The following is a 17803-nucleotide window of genomic DNA, read 5'->3' as shown; positions in this document are numbered from 1 at the left end:
TCTTCTATTTTTTCTTCCTTTTTTTGTCAATTTTCTTTTCCCTTTTTTTTTTTTTTTTTTAATTCTTTTTTTTTCCTTTTCCCCTCCTCTTTCTATTCTTGGCTCCCTAGAAGAAACTAACCTAGCGACTGCCGTCGTCCTTACCCACTTTTAAAATTTCCCTCCAGGAAGGAAAACTCAACGCGCTGTGTGTAAATGGTCGTGTAATCCTTTCTGGCATCAAGTTCGCGTAGATGACTCATCTCTGAAGGGAGAAGTCTCGCGGGGGGGGGGAACACCGCCCCTTTAGCATGGGTACATATAATAAGTGTTTACATTCATGTGTATTTGTACATGCATTTACATGTACAGAGGTGTGTATGGACTACTCGCATACCGCCAACATAGCCGGGTAACTAAATAACAACAATAAGGGCCGCAGAATAAAGCAAACAATTTTTTTTTTTTTTTTTTTTTCGACGCCTTAAGAGCCCAAAATGTATTCGTCTGTGATCCCTTCAGATTTAATCTCGCGCAAAATTGCCAGTGACGGGTGCCTTTTTCTTTAATTTCAAATTGTGCAAATAGTAACTATAAGAAAAAAGAGTTTCTTCTTTATATTCGCTTTTATGTGTGTATACATTTTTGCATATACACAGGTAAACATTCTGATGCTTTTGTAAAGGTGAAGGCCACTTGAGCCCATCGTGCCAATTCATGCAATGGGGGCAAATCAAAGAGGGGAATCAAAAAAGGGGACATTGCTTCCAACCTACCTCAGCTTCGCCCTTGCCCAAGTGCAAATTTTCGTGCATGCTCAGGCGCGCTTTCAACATTTTTTCACATACCTTTGTGCACGTGAAATGGGGGGAGCTAGCCATGGTGTCGCACTAACTGACGGACGGGTGAAGGCGTCATCCAGCCTTGCGTTACATCCTAACGGATCCACTTAACACGAAAATTGCAGCCACTCTTTTAATAAACCTTCCCCCTCCAAATGTTATATTCCACATTTCAGTATTCCCCTGTTCGATCATATGGAAAATTTTTTGCTACCTCACTCTAGGCTACGTGACAATAAATTCACCAACCATCTCTCCGAAAATGCGCGAACGGTCTGATTCCCCCTCAAAAAAAGAATTATATGTAACGCATTTGATGTGGGGAGGAACCCTAATCCCCCCACCCTGTTCCCGCAAACGTCAAACGATTTCAACATAATGATACAGGAAGTTTCCCTCAGTTAAAAACACATTCTTCAACGCGAGGGAAAAATCCCCCTATGAGCAATGACAAAAAAAAAAAAAAAAAAAAAAAAACACACACACAAGCCTCGGATAACTGTACAGAATAATACGTAAAAGCATTTGCACACAGGCACACCTACTAAGTAGGCCCGTGCTTGTGTGCAGATATACTACGTGGTGTCGATAAAGTAGCGCAGAAACAAACCAAGGGAACATGTCCCAAACTGAAAGGCTAGTAATAATACCACTAAGTGAAACTCGGAGAGAGGCCCAAATAAATACAAAATGAAATTTATGAGAGTATAATTGTGAGAATATGTTAATTTATTCGTCTTGGGATTCACAACTGGTAATCTGTGTCTTGGGCATGGGACAAAGTTAAGTAATTGTGGCAGGGAAAGAAAAAAGTTCAAAAATTGTGGAATTAAAAATAATATCAACGTTTTGGAGAAATGACCAAATATCGAAAGAACTGCTAAAAAAATGCCACAAAAATAGGTTAATGTGTTGCCTACAAATCCTTTGGATGGATAAAAATTAAAAGAAAAGGTAACCAGGTTTATGGATACAAATGGTAGTATAAATATAATTGACAAGAAATGTTGCTTAAGGATTTGTGCTCCCTCGGTGATTCCTTTGCTTTGTCCAGTTCCTATGTTTAGGATGATTTCCTGTACGGGGTGCACACATGCATATGCATAAACACGTGAATGATTGTGTAAATGCGTGTACAAATGATTATTTGCGCACTGATGTGCTTATACATATTCACTCATCTGATCTGCTTGACAACACGTGCGAAGCGCGTACACAACTGCGCAGCCCAACACAAGGGAGTTAAACAATCAAACACATACAGCACACGGTCTCACACCGCTGTTTTCAATTTTATTACTATCAAATTGTGGATCGAAATGAAAAAGGCAATAATTAAGCTCTGGCCTATCTCCAATCCGTTGATTCCTTTAGGAAAAAAAAAAGGAAAAAAAAATAAATGTCCAAAAAGGCATACTACATAAAGCCTACATTCTCCATATAAACAGATGTCGCGCAAAGTGAGAACACTCCTACCTGCATATATATTTATCGCATTGGTACAAAAAACACACAACAGGATTATGTACAAATAGTAGAAAAATCCAATGTCTATAATCCTTTCCTTAAATATGAAATTTAAAAAACTGGGAATGCGAATGTTCGTATTTCCGGAGTAAGACAGTAACAGGGGTAAGCTAGCTAAAAAGTAAAAAAAAAAAAAAAAAAATATTAATAAAAATATGAACAAGTGAGAAAAAAAAAAAAAAAAAAAAAAAAAAAGAATGTATATATATACAACATTGGCAACCCGCGGTGTTGTAATCCCTTCTTCGTTTATAATAGAATAATACCGAAAAATGGGAGAACCACTTTGTATCTCCACTTCAATTCGAGAATGTCATCTATGAAGCCCTTCATTAAAATTGTAAAAAGAGAATGGGGGAAAAACAAAAATGCAATGTTAAATGTGATGGTCATAATAAACAGGAAAGTGCGTTTCCATTTCGCGTTTTATTGTGCACGCTTACCAAAAAGGTAATAAAAATTATGGACAACAATCCGGCGTTATACTCTAGCAGCTGCGGAGGTATCAGAGAGTTTGGAAGGAGAAAAAAAAAAAAAATGAATGATAGGCATTTACACATAACAGAGGTTCGCAACCAGGTTTCCATATTTTCGTGCATCACCATGCGGCAAACACCACAAGGTTGTGACTTTTTTTTCTTCTTCTTTTTTCCTCTTATCTGCTAACAATTTTATGGTCATCGTAGTATAACAACTGATAGAAAAGTGTAAAAATTAAATACAAAATTGATGGAAATAGGCCAATTGGTTGTGCTACTTTGTCTTTGCTTATTTTGTTCAAATCTATACCATATAATCCTGCAGAAATGAGGGGAATATATGGATGGGAAGGGCGATTTTTCCTTATTTGTTTCGAGTTTGCGTTATTTCCAATGTGTACACATAAGTGGAATACACGCTCAACAGTAACGGTATGGATACACAGAGTTGCAATTGGGGACTGGAACTCTGCAGAGTTATCCCGCATATCATTGAAACGTGAATGTGTATGCCCTTTCGTTCTCGCTCAAATGCACACAACCTTATATCAAGCAGCTGAACAGCGCTCTAAGTATGCTTACCCTTCTCATGCAAAAAGTGTATAAACCTGGGCAGACATATAAAGGAAACTTTAAAGAGCAACACGCACGGCACAATGTACAGAAGGATTATATTCTTATAGGGTGTATTCCTTAGCACGTACAGTACAATTAATAGGTAAAAAATAAGAAAAAAAAATAAAAACTGTTCAGGTATGCTTTCCCTATATATGTACCCCTTATTATGCTTAGGAGCTGTTGTATATTTGCTCTTCATTTTTAACACAAAAATGTGGAGAGAGCGTGGGGATGCCCGGAAGAATGGCGTACAACGGAATAACCTTTTCTTTTATGTGTGCTATCTAAATAACGTTTCTTTTTTTTTGGTAAAAGTAAGGGGCCACCGGGGGCAACGTACTGCCAAGTTCAAGTGAGCCCATTCGACTATATCATTGGCAATAATGTATCTGCTTACTCCTTTTTCCCTTTGTACCATCACGTTAGCTGTTCTTGATGCAGGAAAATCGTTCATGTGTATGCCATGCTGTGAGGTTTGTAGCGCGCAAGGGTAAATTAAATCTAGCCAAACGGCAGGGAAGGCCTTATCTGCAGAACAATTTTCTCCTGATGACAATATTTTTCTACAATCCGTTCGTGCAGCGAGTGATTGTGTCATGCGGTCGACCAATTCGGTACAGATAAATATTTACTTATGTGTGGGCACGTGCACATGTATACAAATGTATGATAGGTACTTCGCTCGTGCCTCTTACGCTTCATATATATGATAAATATATTTGGAGAATCCAGAGGACATAACCTTCGTGAGAACAACACGTATGGAGATTTTTAAGGACATGCGAGGTGCAACATGTACGCACGACTTACATAGGTGTCACAAAGGAGCAATCTCCTCCTAGCAGAATGTCCTAGGTTTAATTTCCTTTCGAAAACATCAGCACTGTGTGCGCACTAAAAACGCTTCCCGCTTATTTGGAAAAAGGCCCTCATAATGGGTACAGAAAGTATGATACCAAATGAGCACCTTTTTAATTACCACTTTCTATAGCACATCGCAAAAATTGTACCTTCTATTTATTAGCACGTGTTAGTGCAATCATCTCCTGCGTAGAAGGTGCTGCAGTTGTTCGCCTAATAATCCGTACGTATCGCCTTATACCTCCTTGGGAGCAACACAATGTCCCCAGTTGCGCAACGAGTGAAATTGATGTACTCGTGAAAATTGCGACCAAAAGGTAGTACCAAAGCTGGCTCTACAGCAGGTGCGCTTGCCTTTACCCACGTTGCCTTTCCTTCCAGGGGGAAATACTTCCCAATTGTGCAATTTCATTTTCGCAAATGATGCTCATAGGAGCACCAGTGTCACGTGGTGCTCACAATCATTACTGGTAAATTTTTCACTTTCAGCAAAGCAACTCTTTGGTGTGTGCTTAACAAATCGTGTACTTGTACGGAATGGATGAAAAGTGTAGTGGCGTAAGGGAAAACCTGCCTCATGTGCAACTATGAAAACATTACACTGCAGCACCTATACACATGGGGGGGAAAAAAAAAATCATTACCACAGAATAACAGAAAAATAAATGGTCACAATAATATATAGACAAGGTAATTTTTTTTTTTTTAAATATATACAAAAACAAAAAATAAAATAAAATAATAAAATAGCTAGCCAAAAGGTTCTCAATTGTACAAAAAAAAAATAAAATAAAATAAAATAATAAAATAGCTAGCCAAAAGGTTCTCAATTGTACAAAAAAAAAAAAAAAAAAAAAAAAAAAAAAAAAAAAAAACGGAGAGGTAGTACCATCGCTCATAAATGAAACCCAATGATTGACATTCCCAAAAAGAGAAAAAATCATACATGTCGACAACACGTGCGGGTAGCATCGTATCTATGCGCGACGGGACTATGTTACAGTTTATGCTATAGCATTTGTGCCAAATGGCTACGTGGTTATTCCACGTTGGAACCATTTAGTAGCTCTTTTTCACACACATACCCCCTTTTTACAGGGCACCCACTGGACAAGGGCTTACTACTAAGTAAACTACAAAAACGAAAAGATACAAAAAAAGTAGTCTTCTATAATAAATATGGTTCATATAAATGATGTAATTGTGTGCCACTGTATTTGAGGTGATATAATAAAAGGCTGGCTCAAAAATGGAAATCCAAAATGAATATTCATCCTTCGGAGGAGAGTCAACCATTTTATGTTCCTTCTTCCCTTTAAACAGATATGTAAAAAATGTGTACTTCTTCTGGTTAGCCTGGATACCTTGTTTTACTTTTTTTTTCTTTTTTTTGTCCTCATTTTTTTTTACAATATCATTATACATGTTTCGCAGGCGAACTTTCTTCTTCTCAACGAAATGATACATTTTTTTACTTGAGCGTTCGAAATAATTTTCCAGAGTCCTATTTTCACCTAAACCAAAAAAGTCATTCACATGTACAACAAGGAGGTGGAGGAAATCTCGCAAATAATTATCGAAAAAGTATGCTACATTTTTAACGACGTAATCTACAATATGATCATTTCTTTCAATCATTCGAATACACAATGGTACGGAATCGTTCTTAATAAGTTCAGCTTTTATGATGATGTGTTTTTTCCATTTTTCTACGCGTCTGCTAATTTGGTTAAGTATTTTTTTTCTTATGATATATTTAAGGAGGTTATTTTTTAAAACTACGAGCACATACACAGAAACATTCGTGCTGCATGGAGAGGACTCATCAGAAAGTGTCTCCCCCTCTATATTTGCACTACCCTTTCCACCACTTCCATTCCTATTCCATTTCTTTGAAAAAATATATATCTCATAAATTCTAGCAAAAACGAACAATGAATCGTTATCTGCATTAATCCTCTGAATGTAATATATTTCATCAAAGCTGCTATCGATGTATTCATTTGTCATTAAGTAATTCTCTTTTTTTATCTCCTTCTGGATGTGCGCATTTAGACCTCCTCCTGTATTATCCAATTGGACACTTTTTCTTTTTTCTTCTTTTTCTTCCCTTTTATTATTCCCTTGGTTCTGTAAATTTATCCCGGAGCAATTTTCCCACAGGGAGGTCTCCCCGTTGGAAGCAGCAGAGCAGTAAATCGAAGAGGAAGGTTCCTCATATATATTATAACAAAAATAGAAGCTCTCTTGAATAGAGATGTTACACACATATGTAACCCAATTCAGAGAAGAGGTCTCCTTATAGGTTGTTATTTTTTCATTTGAATGTCCTCTAAATTGTCTTACGTCAAAAATATTCTTATTGTTATTTATATTGTATGTAGATATAGAGCTTTCGCTACTTTCCTTGAGTAAGTTAGAGTAAATGGTATTTATGTCTAGATCTATCTGAAAGCTGGATATCTGGACCAAGTCCTTCATTTCCTCATCAGACAGGTGAAGCAGTTGTTTTATGTTCTCTAGACACGGCATGTTATTTCTCTCCACACGGACAGGGCGATGGATGCGGTGGATATGGTCTGCTTCGCTTGCGGCGAGCCCCTTCACCTCTTTCCATTCATCATATTTTCGGCACTCTTCGGAATTTGCCCCTTCTGCTCTTTTAGCGTTTGCCTCGTTTTGCGCCTTTCCCCTTTCCTTTTTCTCTGACCCAGTCCGCGACTCCTTCAAACTTCCCTCGCCATTATCACAATGGTATAGACATTCCTTCCTCCCTGATTGAGAACTTTCTGTGGTGAAAACGGGCAACTCCGCACTCACCATTTTTGGACACGTTATTTCATCCCCTGATGTGCTCAAAGAAATTCCGCTTCCACCGAAAGGTATGCAACTCGTCGAACTTTCGACCTCCTCTTTTTTGAGATCATCATAATCTTTGACGTTTTTTTTTTTACCTATCATTCCTAGGAGAGCAGAAAATTTTCGCCTCACCTTTGGACTACCATCACGCTTTCCTGTTCCCTTGGAACTTTTTTTTCCGTTGCTTTTGCTCAGGTAGGTACTACCGGGATTCTTATATGAGGGATAATTATCGGCGGGTTCCCCTTGGCATTCTGGTTGCGCTTCTTCCTCTTGCATCTCCTCTTCCACCTGGCATGTCGCTTCATATGTAGCGCCCCCTGACCTCCCAAGCGTCTTCAACCGAGAAAACCTCTTAAATTTGGCTATCCCTGCCCCCTTATCCAGGATGATTAAATTGGTTAGCTTTTTCCTTGGTATTTTGTCAACACCTGCTTCCACCCCCAAACGGTCATCCTCGTCAGCCTCTGCTGTGTCTCCTCCTCCTTCCGTTTCCCCATTTAGCAAGCTCAAATTCAGTGATGAGTTTTTTAAATCCTTTGAATTTTTTTTTATCATTCTTCTATGTGTTTTTATCTGTTCAGGTGGAACTCTTCTCCCTCTCTGGCACAGTCGTCAAGTCGCGCACTTTTTTTGAGTTGTCGCTGAAAAGTAGAAAAAAAAAAGAAAGGCCCCACACATTTGAAGCAGTATGCTTTTCACAATTCTTATGAAAAAATTTTCCTTTCTCGTGGAATGTATATTTATCCACGCATGCCCTTCAGGTGAGGATATGCCCATCCGTCCAACCATACCGCTTCGTCAGTTAGTCTGTTATGCCGCTTAATTGCTCCTTGGTGAGCCCAGCGTAAAGTAAAAAATGTTCCTTCTTTTTCTTTATCTACAACCTGATTGATCATATTTTTATTTTTTTCTAATGTTACGCGTGACGCTACATGAACCGAACAACAACAAGTGGAAAAAAAAAAAAAAAAAAAAAAAAAAAAAAAAAAACCACAAAGGCACAGAGAACTATTCAATCACTTGTAACTTCTTCTGAGTGGGAGAGAACAAAAAATGGAGGAGCGATAAAACAAAAAAACTATTCGAAAATAGGTGCACATGCATACAGAAAATATGTGTACTTGTTTGTACAGGATAAAACCTCCTAACTTGCCACATCCTACAAGCTTCATACATGTGTCAAAAGTGTATACTCACAAAGCAGTTATGACGCAAAAAAATTTATTCCAAAAATAAACTTTTTTTTTTTTTTTTTTTTTTTTTTCCTTCCCGCAGGTGTCCTCCTGTGTACACCACCACAAAACTATTTGCCTATTTGGACAAAACCTTCACGACGATATTTCGATGGACTTAAACTATAGAATAATTTTCCCCTAACGAAAGAGGGGAATAGGATGGTCTCCTCTTCATCGTTCACGTGAAAGTTCACCTGTGTATGCGCCCACATGCACATGTCTACATACATATGCTTATGCCTTTTCACAGGGTTAGCCTGCGTTCCCCTGAGACCATTCACTGCTACACTTAGCCACTTGGCAAAATTGGGTAAAGGCAACAGGTGGACATATCAATAACCACGATTTGTAAAGCGAGTGAAAAAAAGAGTGGAGCATCCACCACACATCGTTGTGGTAGGTCTTTTAGAGGGAGATAGTCCTTTTTTTTTTTTTTTTTTTTAAAATAACTCATTTTTTTTCTCATTTTTTCCACTTTTAACCGCATAACAACTCCGCATTCACATGCGCACATTCCACCGGGCCATTTTTAACACCCATCCCTGCTTAGCAAATATAACACTCTTTGCGTATATATATTCGATATATATATATATACTTGTATGTACATATATATGTATGTATATATATACATGTGCTAGTTCGCTGCAACTGCATTTTCCCCCCTTACACCGAGCTGCAATGCAGGAGGGGGAAGACGCGACGAGTCGACCGACGCACATATTTTCAACTCTTCTGCGCGTATGCTCCTGGGTGATGTACTTTGCCCAGGGGGGCAGAGCACACATGAGTCATTCGCGGTTTTGGTGCGCGCCCATGGGTATCACCATATAAACATATAACTCCGACGAGTGCGCAACTCCAACGAGCGCATACCCACAATCGATGTCCGCCTCCCATTTGTCCACCCCGAAGGGCACTATGTTAGCCAAGTGCATAAGTTAATTAGATGGGGCAAAAAAGAGAGAGAGAGAAAAAAAAAAAAAAAAAAAATACATTTAAAAAAAAAAAAAGATAATATAATGCACATTTTTAGTTTTCCTGGATTGGTAAGTCGAGTGAAATTTTTTTCCTTTTCCACCGACCCGGTTAAGTTGTCCATTGAGTGGGTTCCAAAAAAAAAAATACGGGAGTCTTTTTTTCTTCTTTCCTTCCCTCTTTATTCATTTAATTTACACTTTCATAATCCACATCAGTTGGAGAATAAAATCCTTCACTCAACCTGTTTGGGTTTACCTTTGTCCTGAACTTCCTTCTGCGTGCGATCTGATTAGCCATTCTGCCTCCCCAAGGGCTTCACCCAGAAGTGCGCGACTGGATGCACGCAAGTAAACGTATATACATTCACCGATGGGTGGATCCGTGTAACATGTTTTGATTTAGCATCAGCGTATCCTTGTTGTCCCTCCGATTCTGTGCTTTTAAAATTTTTGGCGCCACGGTTCGCCCCTTCCCTCGCTTTAAAGGGCTGTCTGGCGTAAATCTACCTTCTACCTGTTTTCTTTCACTTCCTTCCTCACCGTTGTTCACCCAATGGGAATCCTCTATTCTTCGAACGAAGAGCATACCAAGTATTTCCACCATGGCTACCTGATGAACACTAACATAAGGGTCCAGGAGGACTTGGAGTTGTATTCATGCAAGTTCTTGCGCAAGGGGGAGAACAGAATCGTCCGCAAGCTACGTAGGGAAGTGTTGTACGGAGCAACCTTCGACTACCTGTGCAAGCTCAGGATGCTCACCTATGACACCAAGAGAAGCATGCCGCCCTACTTGCTTAAGGTTTACAACATGTACGAGGACGCGAACAGTGTGCACGTCGTGATGGAGAGTTGCACGTAAGTGAGGGTAGTCATCGTGTGGAAGGCGGTAATCACGTTTTCCCCGCTGACTCTTTGACTAGCCATTTTGGCTAGCCACTTTTACTCGCCACTTTTATTCGCCACTTTTATTCGCCACTTTCATTTGTCATTTTGACCTCTGTTGCAACTCACACTGTGCGCCTCCCCCCCCCTGCAGCGGAGGATTCCTGACGGACCATCTCCTGAACGGCAATATCATCAGCGAGCGCCTCCTGGCGGAGTGGTTCTCCCAAATAATAATGGCCATGTCCTTCTTGGAGGAACAAAATATTTACCACGGAAATCTTAATGGCTACTGTATCTATTTGAAGGACCAGAAAAGAGACGAAGTGAGAGTGAGTCTCTTAAGCAAAAATAAAAAATACGACAACATAGACAACAAAGGAGATTTGTATGGATTATTTTTCATCAGATCTCTACAGGAAATCAAAAAATTAAGTCACGACAAGAATAATACGTGGTACATTGGTCTCCTTCTCTACTTTATGTTGACCGGTTCGTTTCCATTCCTTAGCAAAGACGCTTTGCAAACATATTCAAAAATTGCACACGAAGAAATTTCCTTGGCCGATTTGAAAACACAGTATAGAAAACTGGAAAGTCCAATTTTCGACTTTATAAAGCAGTGCCTGGAGAAGGACTACGACATGCGCCCATCTCTCCGCCAGCTTGCGCAGCATCCATGGATACGGGGTTAGCTCGTCGGCCTGTCAAGCCTACTTCGAATTCAGATATGTGCACACGTATAAATGCATCCACGTATGTTTATATATACGTGTATATATATATATATATATATGTGTGTGTTTTATTGTTTTTTTTTTTTTCCCTGCAGATCGGGATCATCTCCCCCACTACAACATCGTCGAAGAGAAGACGCGCAGGTACATTCGCACTCCGCGGCATAGAATAACACACGTGCGTATGCACATATTTGCGCATGTACTATATATGTATGTTTCTTTTTTCCCCCCTTAGGGAGGCCAGAGAGCTAATCTACTTCCTAGAAAACCGTGTCCTCAAAACGGACGAGGACTACGAGCAGGACGAGATGAATAAGAGCTGGTGATGGAGCTTCCTTCCTCGCCGTCAACGAGAAAAAGGTGGTTCCATACGCGTTTCTCGTACAGTGGCATGAACAGTTGATCGGTACACCTTTCCATTGGCGATATTCCTTCTGAAGAGTTTTTTTTTTTTTTTTTTTTTTTTTTTTAAATCTTTTAGTAAACGTGCAATATTTCGCTCAAAGGGGCTGCTTCCAAGTGGGTTGGGCCCCCATTTTGTGAATTTCAAAATGGTGAAAAGTCTGTCCAGAGTTGGAAGCGAGTTAATTGGATTGGAGAGATTTCGCAGTGAGAATATGTTAGTTATGCCGGTCCATTGCATTTGTGGCTTTATCGCTTCTTCTTACTATCGTAGTCGTAAAACCAGAGGATGACATTAATGAGGAGGGTCTCGTCGAAAGCTATGTTCTTGATGGAGTGGGTGCAGTCGTCGAACAGGAACAGCTTGGTCTTCTTCTTAAGCGCAAGCAGGCGCTTGTACAGGGTGAGACTATTATGGTGGGAGACTCGCAAGTCATCCTTAGACGCAACAATCAAAATGGGCGTAGAAATATTCTGCACAAAGTGCAAGGGAGATATCTCGTACATACTGCCATAGTCATCCTTACTGTAGAAGCAATCATATTCTGCCGGCTTGTTTAGACATAGGTTTAAGAAATAATCAGGGACATCACTAGAATGAGCGGAAAGTATCCAATCATATACCCCATTAATAACGCAGCAACTTTTAAATAAGTTGCACTTGGTTAAAATTGCACACGAGGCGAAGCCACCGTAGGATCCACCATACAGGTAGACGTTCTCATAGTCACCAAAATAATTATAGAAATTTTTGAAAGCATCTATGATATCTTCAATTTCGATAGAATTTACGTGCCCATTTAGAATATTTGGTTTTTCAGAAAATCCTAAAGTTCCAATGTAGTTAATGCATAACACATCAAATCCACACGCTGCAAAAAAAATGAAGATATTTCTGTACTCATTGAGGCAAGTAGAGTAGGGTCCACCATGGATATATAAAATAAGGTTCCTTTTATTTTTTCCGTTGAACAGATTAAAGTTTGGTAGATGTAGTCCCTTCTTCTCCACATCGTATTGAAATTCTAACTCACTCTCGTATAGCATGTTAAAGCTGGCACTTTTTCTCCTAATGTAGGGATGCTTCTCATTAAAAAGTGCTGTTTCCATTTGACTCAATAACATAAAAAGCTTCTCTGATAGATCATTCACATTGGCATAAATTATACTCGTCTGCTTTTTCTTAACCGTTTCGTATGTTGTAAAATCTAAGTTGTAACTTCGCATCTTAGTGAGGTATACGTAATCTCCAGTTATGTTCGCTTCACTGAATAGGCAGTACACCAACACGTGATTCAGAAGCATATTTCGGATGCTCACCAACAGGTTGTCTTCCTTCATACACATAATTTCGATACTTGTGCTAATGTCATTTTGGTTGTAAATATTATCTATTAAAATACGATATACCTTTTTCGTGAACATGTGAACAGCGATGGAAATCTTTCTGCAATAAAAAATTGTGTTTAGGAAGAGGTATGGGTAACAACATCCCTTTATCTCATTGGTATATAACCCGCGGAAGAACGAAGTATAAGTACCCTCTCGGATGATCACCTCCGTCTCCACCTTCTTGTAATTGCATACATCATCTTGGTGCATGGGAGTGGTACCGCTAACAGGGTGGGTGCACCTCCCCCCCTCTACTGTGGCTATACTTGTAGAATGGTCCGCCTCCTCCTGCTCGTTTGTCCCATCACTATCCTCGCCACTGGAGTAATAGCCACCCCCCACGTGCATTTCCTGTACCTCCTGCATATCCTGCTTCTCCCCCTGTGGGGCGTTCCCACGATTTCTCTTCGCCCTCGCCTTGCCGTCCTCCTTCACCAGCTTTATCAGGACCAAGCTGTACTCCATCAAGTGTTGTTTGGATTCCTCATTTTTACCAAAAAAGACCAAGCACGCCACGAACACACAAGAATCGTCATGCCTAATTACAAGTGGTGAAGCTGTATGTTTGAAATTTTTTCCGGACAATTTGGCATAGGCGCATCGAATGTGATTCTTACGGTTGCGTTCACACGCTTGGCCAGTTCCTGCAGCACCGGCAATTTCCCCCCTTCTCCCATCCCTCCTGTCACAAGGTTCTATATCCGAGTCGTTCAGCGTGCATAGATACAAATCATTCGGTCTCACATTAAAGGCATATATACCCAGTCGGTAGGGAAGGGTTCGATAAGAGAGACACACAAAAGAAGTGTCGTCAATAAACTGTGGATTGTAATAACACCCAGACACATCCTTCACAGTTATGTACTTGACCGTATTGTCCATCATATTGTAAACAAATAAATTGAAAAAGGAGTAGTCGAACTGCTCTCCAAATGTATCGGTATAAATATGGTTGTTAATTTTCTTTAAAATTTCTAAATCTTTTTTTTGCATAAAGCTATTCTCTCTTTTGTACTTCATGTCATCACTTTCGGCACTGTAAATCATGAGGGTGTTGCTCATGTTGAAAGAACAGAATGATTCGTGCATGAAGAACCGCTTATGTAGGTCTGTATCTATCGGTACACTGTTCATACAAGTGAAGAAGAACTTTCCGTTGTTTCTTTCATTTTTAAATAAATGGATTTTCCTTTTTTTCTCATCATTACAAAATAGGCATCCTACAGTACCGTCTTTTGACATGTACATTTTTAACTCCCCATCATAGAAGCTATTCCGTATGTCTAGATCATCTTCGATGCATGATATTTTATAAATTTTATCTCTGTTGCTAAGTTGGTAATGGATGATGCACAACTGGTACATGTGAAGTTCCCTCTTGTTTATGCTCCTCTTCACCTCCTTGGCGAAGAAGCACTTTTCAATCACGTTCGTTCCACAGTGGCATATGTTGTACGCCTCCTCCAGCTCCTTCATAAATGGCGGGATCTTCCTGATCCCCGTCCCGCTGTTATGCATGGTGGCCGGGGAAGGAGCGCTGTGTGGATATGCACTGTGTTGATATGCAGTGTGTCGATATACACTGTGTCGGTATGCAATGATCCGATATACACTGTGTCGGTATGCAATGATCCGATATACACTGTGCCGGTATGCAATGATCCGATATGTAAATGTGCCCACGGATCAGTTCTGCCACTTCGGACCCCCTGAACCGTGGCTATCGTATATTTGGAGGGGGGGAGATTGGACGCAACAACAGATCCGTCTCTCCCCCAGAAAAAAAATTCACGTATTTGTAGAGGGTACGTATGTCATGGATGGTGATACAAAGGCGTTATCCGCAGGGGACGCACAAAAAAAGATGTGGCATATCCTCTGAATGATCGAAGCGCATCCGCATAATGCGGTCGAGATGTCAACCATCACAGCGCGATATCAAGCCTGCACGCTGCTTCTGGCTACTCGATCGCGTGCGCACAGATTTCTATCCTTTCGTCTAGGCGTCAAATTAGCTGTCAACGCGAAGCACATCGTGTAGATGAATCCACAAAGAGACGCAACGCATCTTCGTCATCCTCGCTTTCGCGATGAGTCCATGTTGATAATATTATTAAGCGTCAACACACGCCCGGAGCGTACGCTTCTGTTATTCCCCCCTTTTTTATTTATTTTATTTTTTTTATTTTTTGTGCATTTCCCTGTGGGTGTGCTGTTGGGTAGCTAAGCGACGTTTTATCTGCGCAATCGTCACCAACGCGACATGCATTTGTTGAACAGGCTTGGGTGCCTTTATTTTCCGTTCCCCCTTTCTCCATTTTTCATCACCATTTTTTTTTTTTTTTTTTTTCTTTTTCTTCTTCTCCCTCTTCTTCCCTCACCCCTGCATCTAGTCTGTTGGTGCGTCGTTTTACCGTTTTATCGTTTTACGCGTTTATTCAGGGGGTTGTTTTTTATCCGACCTGCTTAAATTTATTTGCTTGGTTTCCCGCGCGGAGGCATAGGGAAGAGAGCGCCCCCCCCAGCCGCCAATCAGTGACATCCTTTCTCTTCGTAGCAGCCCGATGAACGGCCCCAGTGGAGATGGCTCCCCGGAGCAATGCGCGAACGCAAAGGAGGGTGAATCGGGGGATCAGGAAATGGACCCCTTGGACGAATTCATGATGGAAATAAATAAAGTCTTGGAGGAGGAGAAGCAAAAGACGGAGTCGCGAGAAAAGGACGCAGAAGAAGCAGCCAAGTCGGCACCCCAAAAGGGTAGTAATTTTACACGTACGGAGAAGGAACCCCTTAGGGGAAATACCCCTAAATGTGTAGGAAATTACTTTGTTAGGGAAACCAAATCTCATGTCGAAAGAAAAAGTAATCACACTTTGGATAACCATACAGAAGAGGATGGTGGACACGATGACGATAGTCTGGATGACAACGACGCCACAGCGGACATTTATGAATTTTTGGAAAAAAAAAATGAAGAATTGGCAAGCGAGAAACGTCGCTTAGAAGCACACGCAGGAAAAGGAACCCACGACAGGAACATGATGAGTGATGATTCTCCAGATGATGGGGATGGCTTCTTCCAAAACGGAAGAGAGAGCAACAAGGAAAACGAAATAATTGAAAATGATATAAACTACGATGAGGTGCATCTGGACCACTTTAATAAAGACATCTTTGTCACAGATAACAGCATCACAGATTTTACTTTGGAAGAAAGTGTCGAATACAAAAAAAAAAATAACATCACAACTATCGGATTCAGCGTTCCGAAACCCCTTTTTTCCTTTTTGCAATTAAAAAATGTGATAGACAAGGAGGTGTTGGAGAATATGTACAATTTGTCCATAAGCATCTTGTCACCCATTCAGAGTATTGTTATCCCAATCTTTTTAAGTGGTAGGGATTTTATAGCCAGTAGCAGAACTGGTTCAGGAAAAACCCTCTCCTTCATCATATCTTTGATTATCCATTTGGTAAATTACAAAAAAATTGAGAAGGAAAAAAAAGGAAAAAATTTCCACAAAGAAAGCGACCCTCCGGAAGAGGAACACACAGTGACATCCCCACCCGGGGCAATACCAACATCATTACCTTCCAAACAAGGTAAAGGTAACGCCTCATCACATGCTCTAATACTAACTCCGACAAGAGAATTGTGTGTGCAAATATATGACCAAATTAACAAACTCTGTTTGAACAAATTAAAATCTTGTATCCTGTTCAACGGAATAAATTATAAAAATGCATATGATGACATTCACAAAGGAGTGGACATTATAATTGCAAATGTAAAAACGTTAATCAATTTTGTTAATAAAACGTATCTTTCCCTTACTAAAATAAAGTATGTCATTTTGGACGAATTTGACCGACTCTTTTCGAAGCAGTTTGTCCACTCTGTCACATCCATACTTAGGAATATAAGGCCGGACGCGATGAAGGGATTTTTTTCCTCCACCTTTTCGGAGCAATCGTGTGAACTGGCAAAGCCCTACTTAAATAAAAAATTCATCATCATCAAGGTGGGCGAGAACAACATTTTAATTGATAAAAAATTCTACATTTTAGAAGACCATGCTAAGTATGACTGTTTACTCAATTGTGTGCATGCTTGCGCCCCAAGTGGCCAAGGATTTATTTTCTGCAATAGCAAAAAAAATGTGATGACTTTATATGAAAAATTGAAAAGGGAAATCTCGCTCAGACACATATCGTTTGATTACATTTATGGAGACATAGACCAGACGGAGAGGCTATACAAATTAGATTGCCTGAAAAAAAAGAAAACTCAAGTTATGATCAGCACGGACCTGATGGCACGCGGCATCGACATCATCGACTTGAACTTCGTCATCAACTACGACTGCCCCAACGATATCTTCGTCTACGTGCACAGGATAGGCAGATGTTCCCGGATGAACAATCGCGGTAGGGAGAGCAAAGGGAGATAAGCATCAGCGCAATGCAGAGAAGTCATTTGCTTTCAACGGATCATTACGTCACTAGTTCCGTATTCCACTGCTCCAATGCTTACTTTTGCACAGCTAGCCAAAATGGTACACACGCACAATAGAGGCCCTTTTCACCTGCACATTTTTTTTTTTTTTTTTTTTTTTTTTTTTTTTTTTGCTCAGGACAAGCCATAACGTTCATACAGCCATCCGAAAAAAGAATTGCTTTCCTCATATACAGCCACTTAAATAACAAAAAGGAAAAAGTGGATCAGACGCTGGAAGACTTTATTCGCAGGAACAACCTTCATAATGATGTCCAAATGAAAAAAGTGAAAAGAAAAATGAACGACTCCATCTTTGATGTGTCGCAGAAGAAGGCAAAGCATCCCGGAGATAACAAATCTATTTTGGCTGACTTTGCCTTTAAAAAAATGTCCGCGCCATCCAGAAGTGGTGAAGACGCTTTAAAAAATTTGAAGGTCTTTACGCCAAATGATGTTTTGACATCCTCCGATGAGGACTACTGAAGGGGGTTAGTTCGCCCCCA

At 40.1% G+C, this 17803-nt stretch overlaps 5 protein-coding genes across 5 annotated transcripts; 2 read left to right on the top strand and 3 right to left on the bottom strand.

Moving 5' to 3' along the window:
- Positions 1-1396: 1396 nt before the first annotated feature.
- PKNH_0819600 (UDP-N-acetylglucosamine--dolichyl-phosphate N-acetylglucosaminephosphotransferase, putative) lies at positions 1397-3644 on the bottom strand (the record flags this gene model as incomplete). The annotated part of the gene is made up of 7 exons (XM_002258801.1): positions 1397-1897; positions 2122-2189; positions 2298-2462; positions 2615-2675; positions 2792-2842; positions 3016-3146; positions 3410-3644. The coding sequence occupies 7 exons, from the start codon at positions 3642-3644 to the stop codon at positions 1397-1399; spliced, it is 1212 nt and encodes a 403-aa protein (XP_002258837.1).
- A 1754-nt stretch (positions 3645-5398) lies between these two features.
- PKNH_0819500 (conserved Plasmodium protein, unknown function) lies at positions 5399-7723 on the bottom strand (the record flags this gene model as incomplete). Its single annotated transcript, XM_002258800.1, has 1 exon — positions 5399-7723. The coding sequence occupies one exon, from the start codon at positions 7721-7723 to the stop codon at positions 5399-5401; it is 2325 nt and encodes a 774-aa protein (XP_002258836.1).
- A 2213-nt stretch (positions 7724-9936) lies between these two features.
- On the top strand, positions 9937-11334 carry PKNH_0819400 (protein kinase, putative; the record flags this gene model as incomplete). The annotated part of the gene is made up of 4 exons (XM_002258799.2): positions 9937-10241; positions 10423-10958; positions 11101-11149; positions 11244-11334. The coding sequence occupies 4 exons, from the start codon at positions 9937-9939 to the stop codon at positions 11332-11334; spliced, it is 981 nt and encodes a 326-aa protein (XP_002258835.2).
- Positions 11335-11659: 325 nt separating this feature from the next.
- On the bottom strand, positions 11660-14320 carry PKNH_0819300 (peptidase, putative; the record flags this gene model as incomplete). Its single annotated transcript, XM_002258798.1, has 1 exon — positions 11660-14320. The coding sequence occupies one exon, from the start codon at positions 14318-14320 to the stop codon at positions 11660-11662; it is 2661 nt and encodes an 886-aa protein (XP_002258834.1).
- A 1046-nt stretch (positions 14321-15366) lies between these two features.
- PKNH_0819200 (ATP-dependent RNA helicase DDX42, putative) lies at positions 15367-17783 on the top strand (the record flags this gene model as incomplete). The annotated part of the gene is made up of 2 exons (XM_002258797.1): positions 15367-17230; positions 17437-17783. 2 exons carry the CDS (start codon positions 15367-15369, stop codon positions 17781-17783), a joined length of 2211 nt encoding a protein of 736 aa, XP_002258833.1.
- Positions 17784-17803: the final 20 nt, after the last annotated feature.

Source organism: Plasmodium knowlesi, assembly GCF_000006355.2.
Source record: "Plasmodium knowlesi strain H genome assembly, chromosome: 8".
Taxonomy (NCBI): Eukaryota; Apicomplexa; class Aconoidasida; order Haemosporida; family Plasmodiidae; genus Plasmodium; species Plasmodium knowlesi.
The sequence above is the reverse complement of the archived record's forward strand: the minus strand, read 5'-3'. Positions and strand labels throughout refer to the sequence as shown.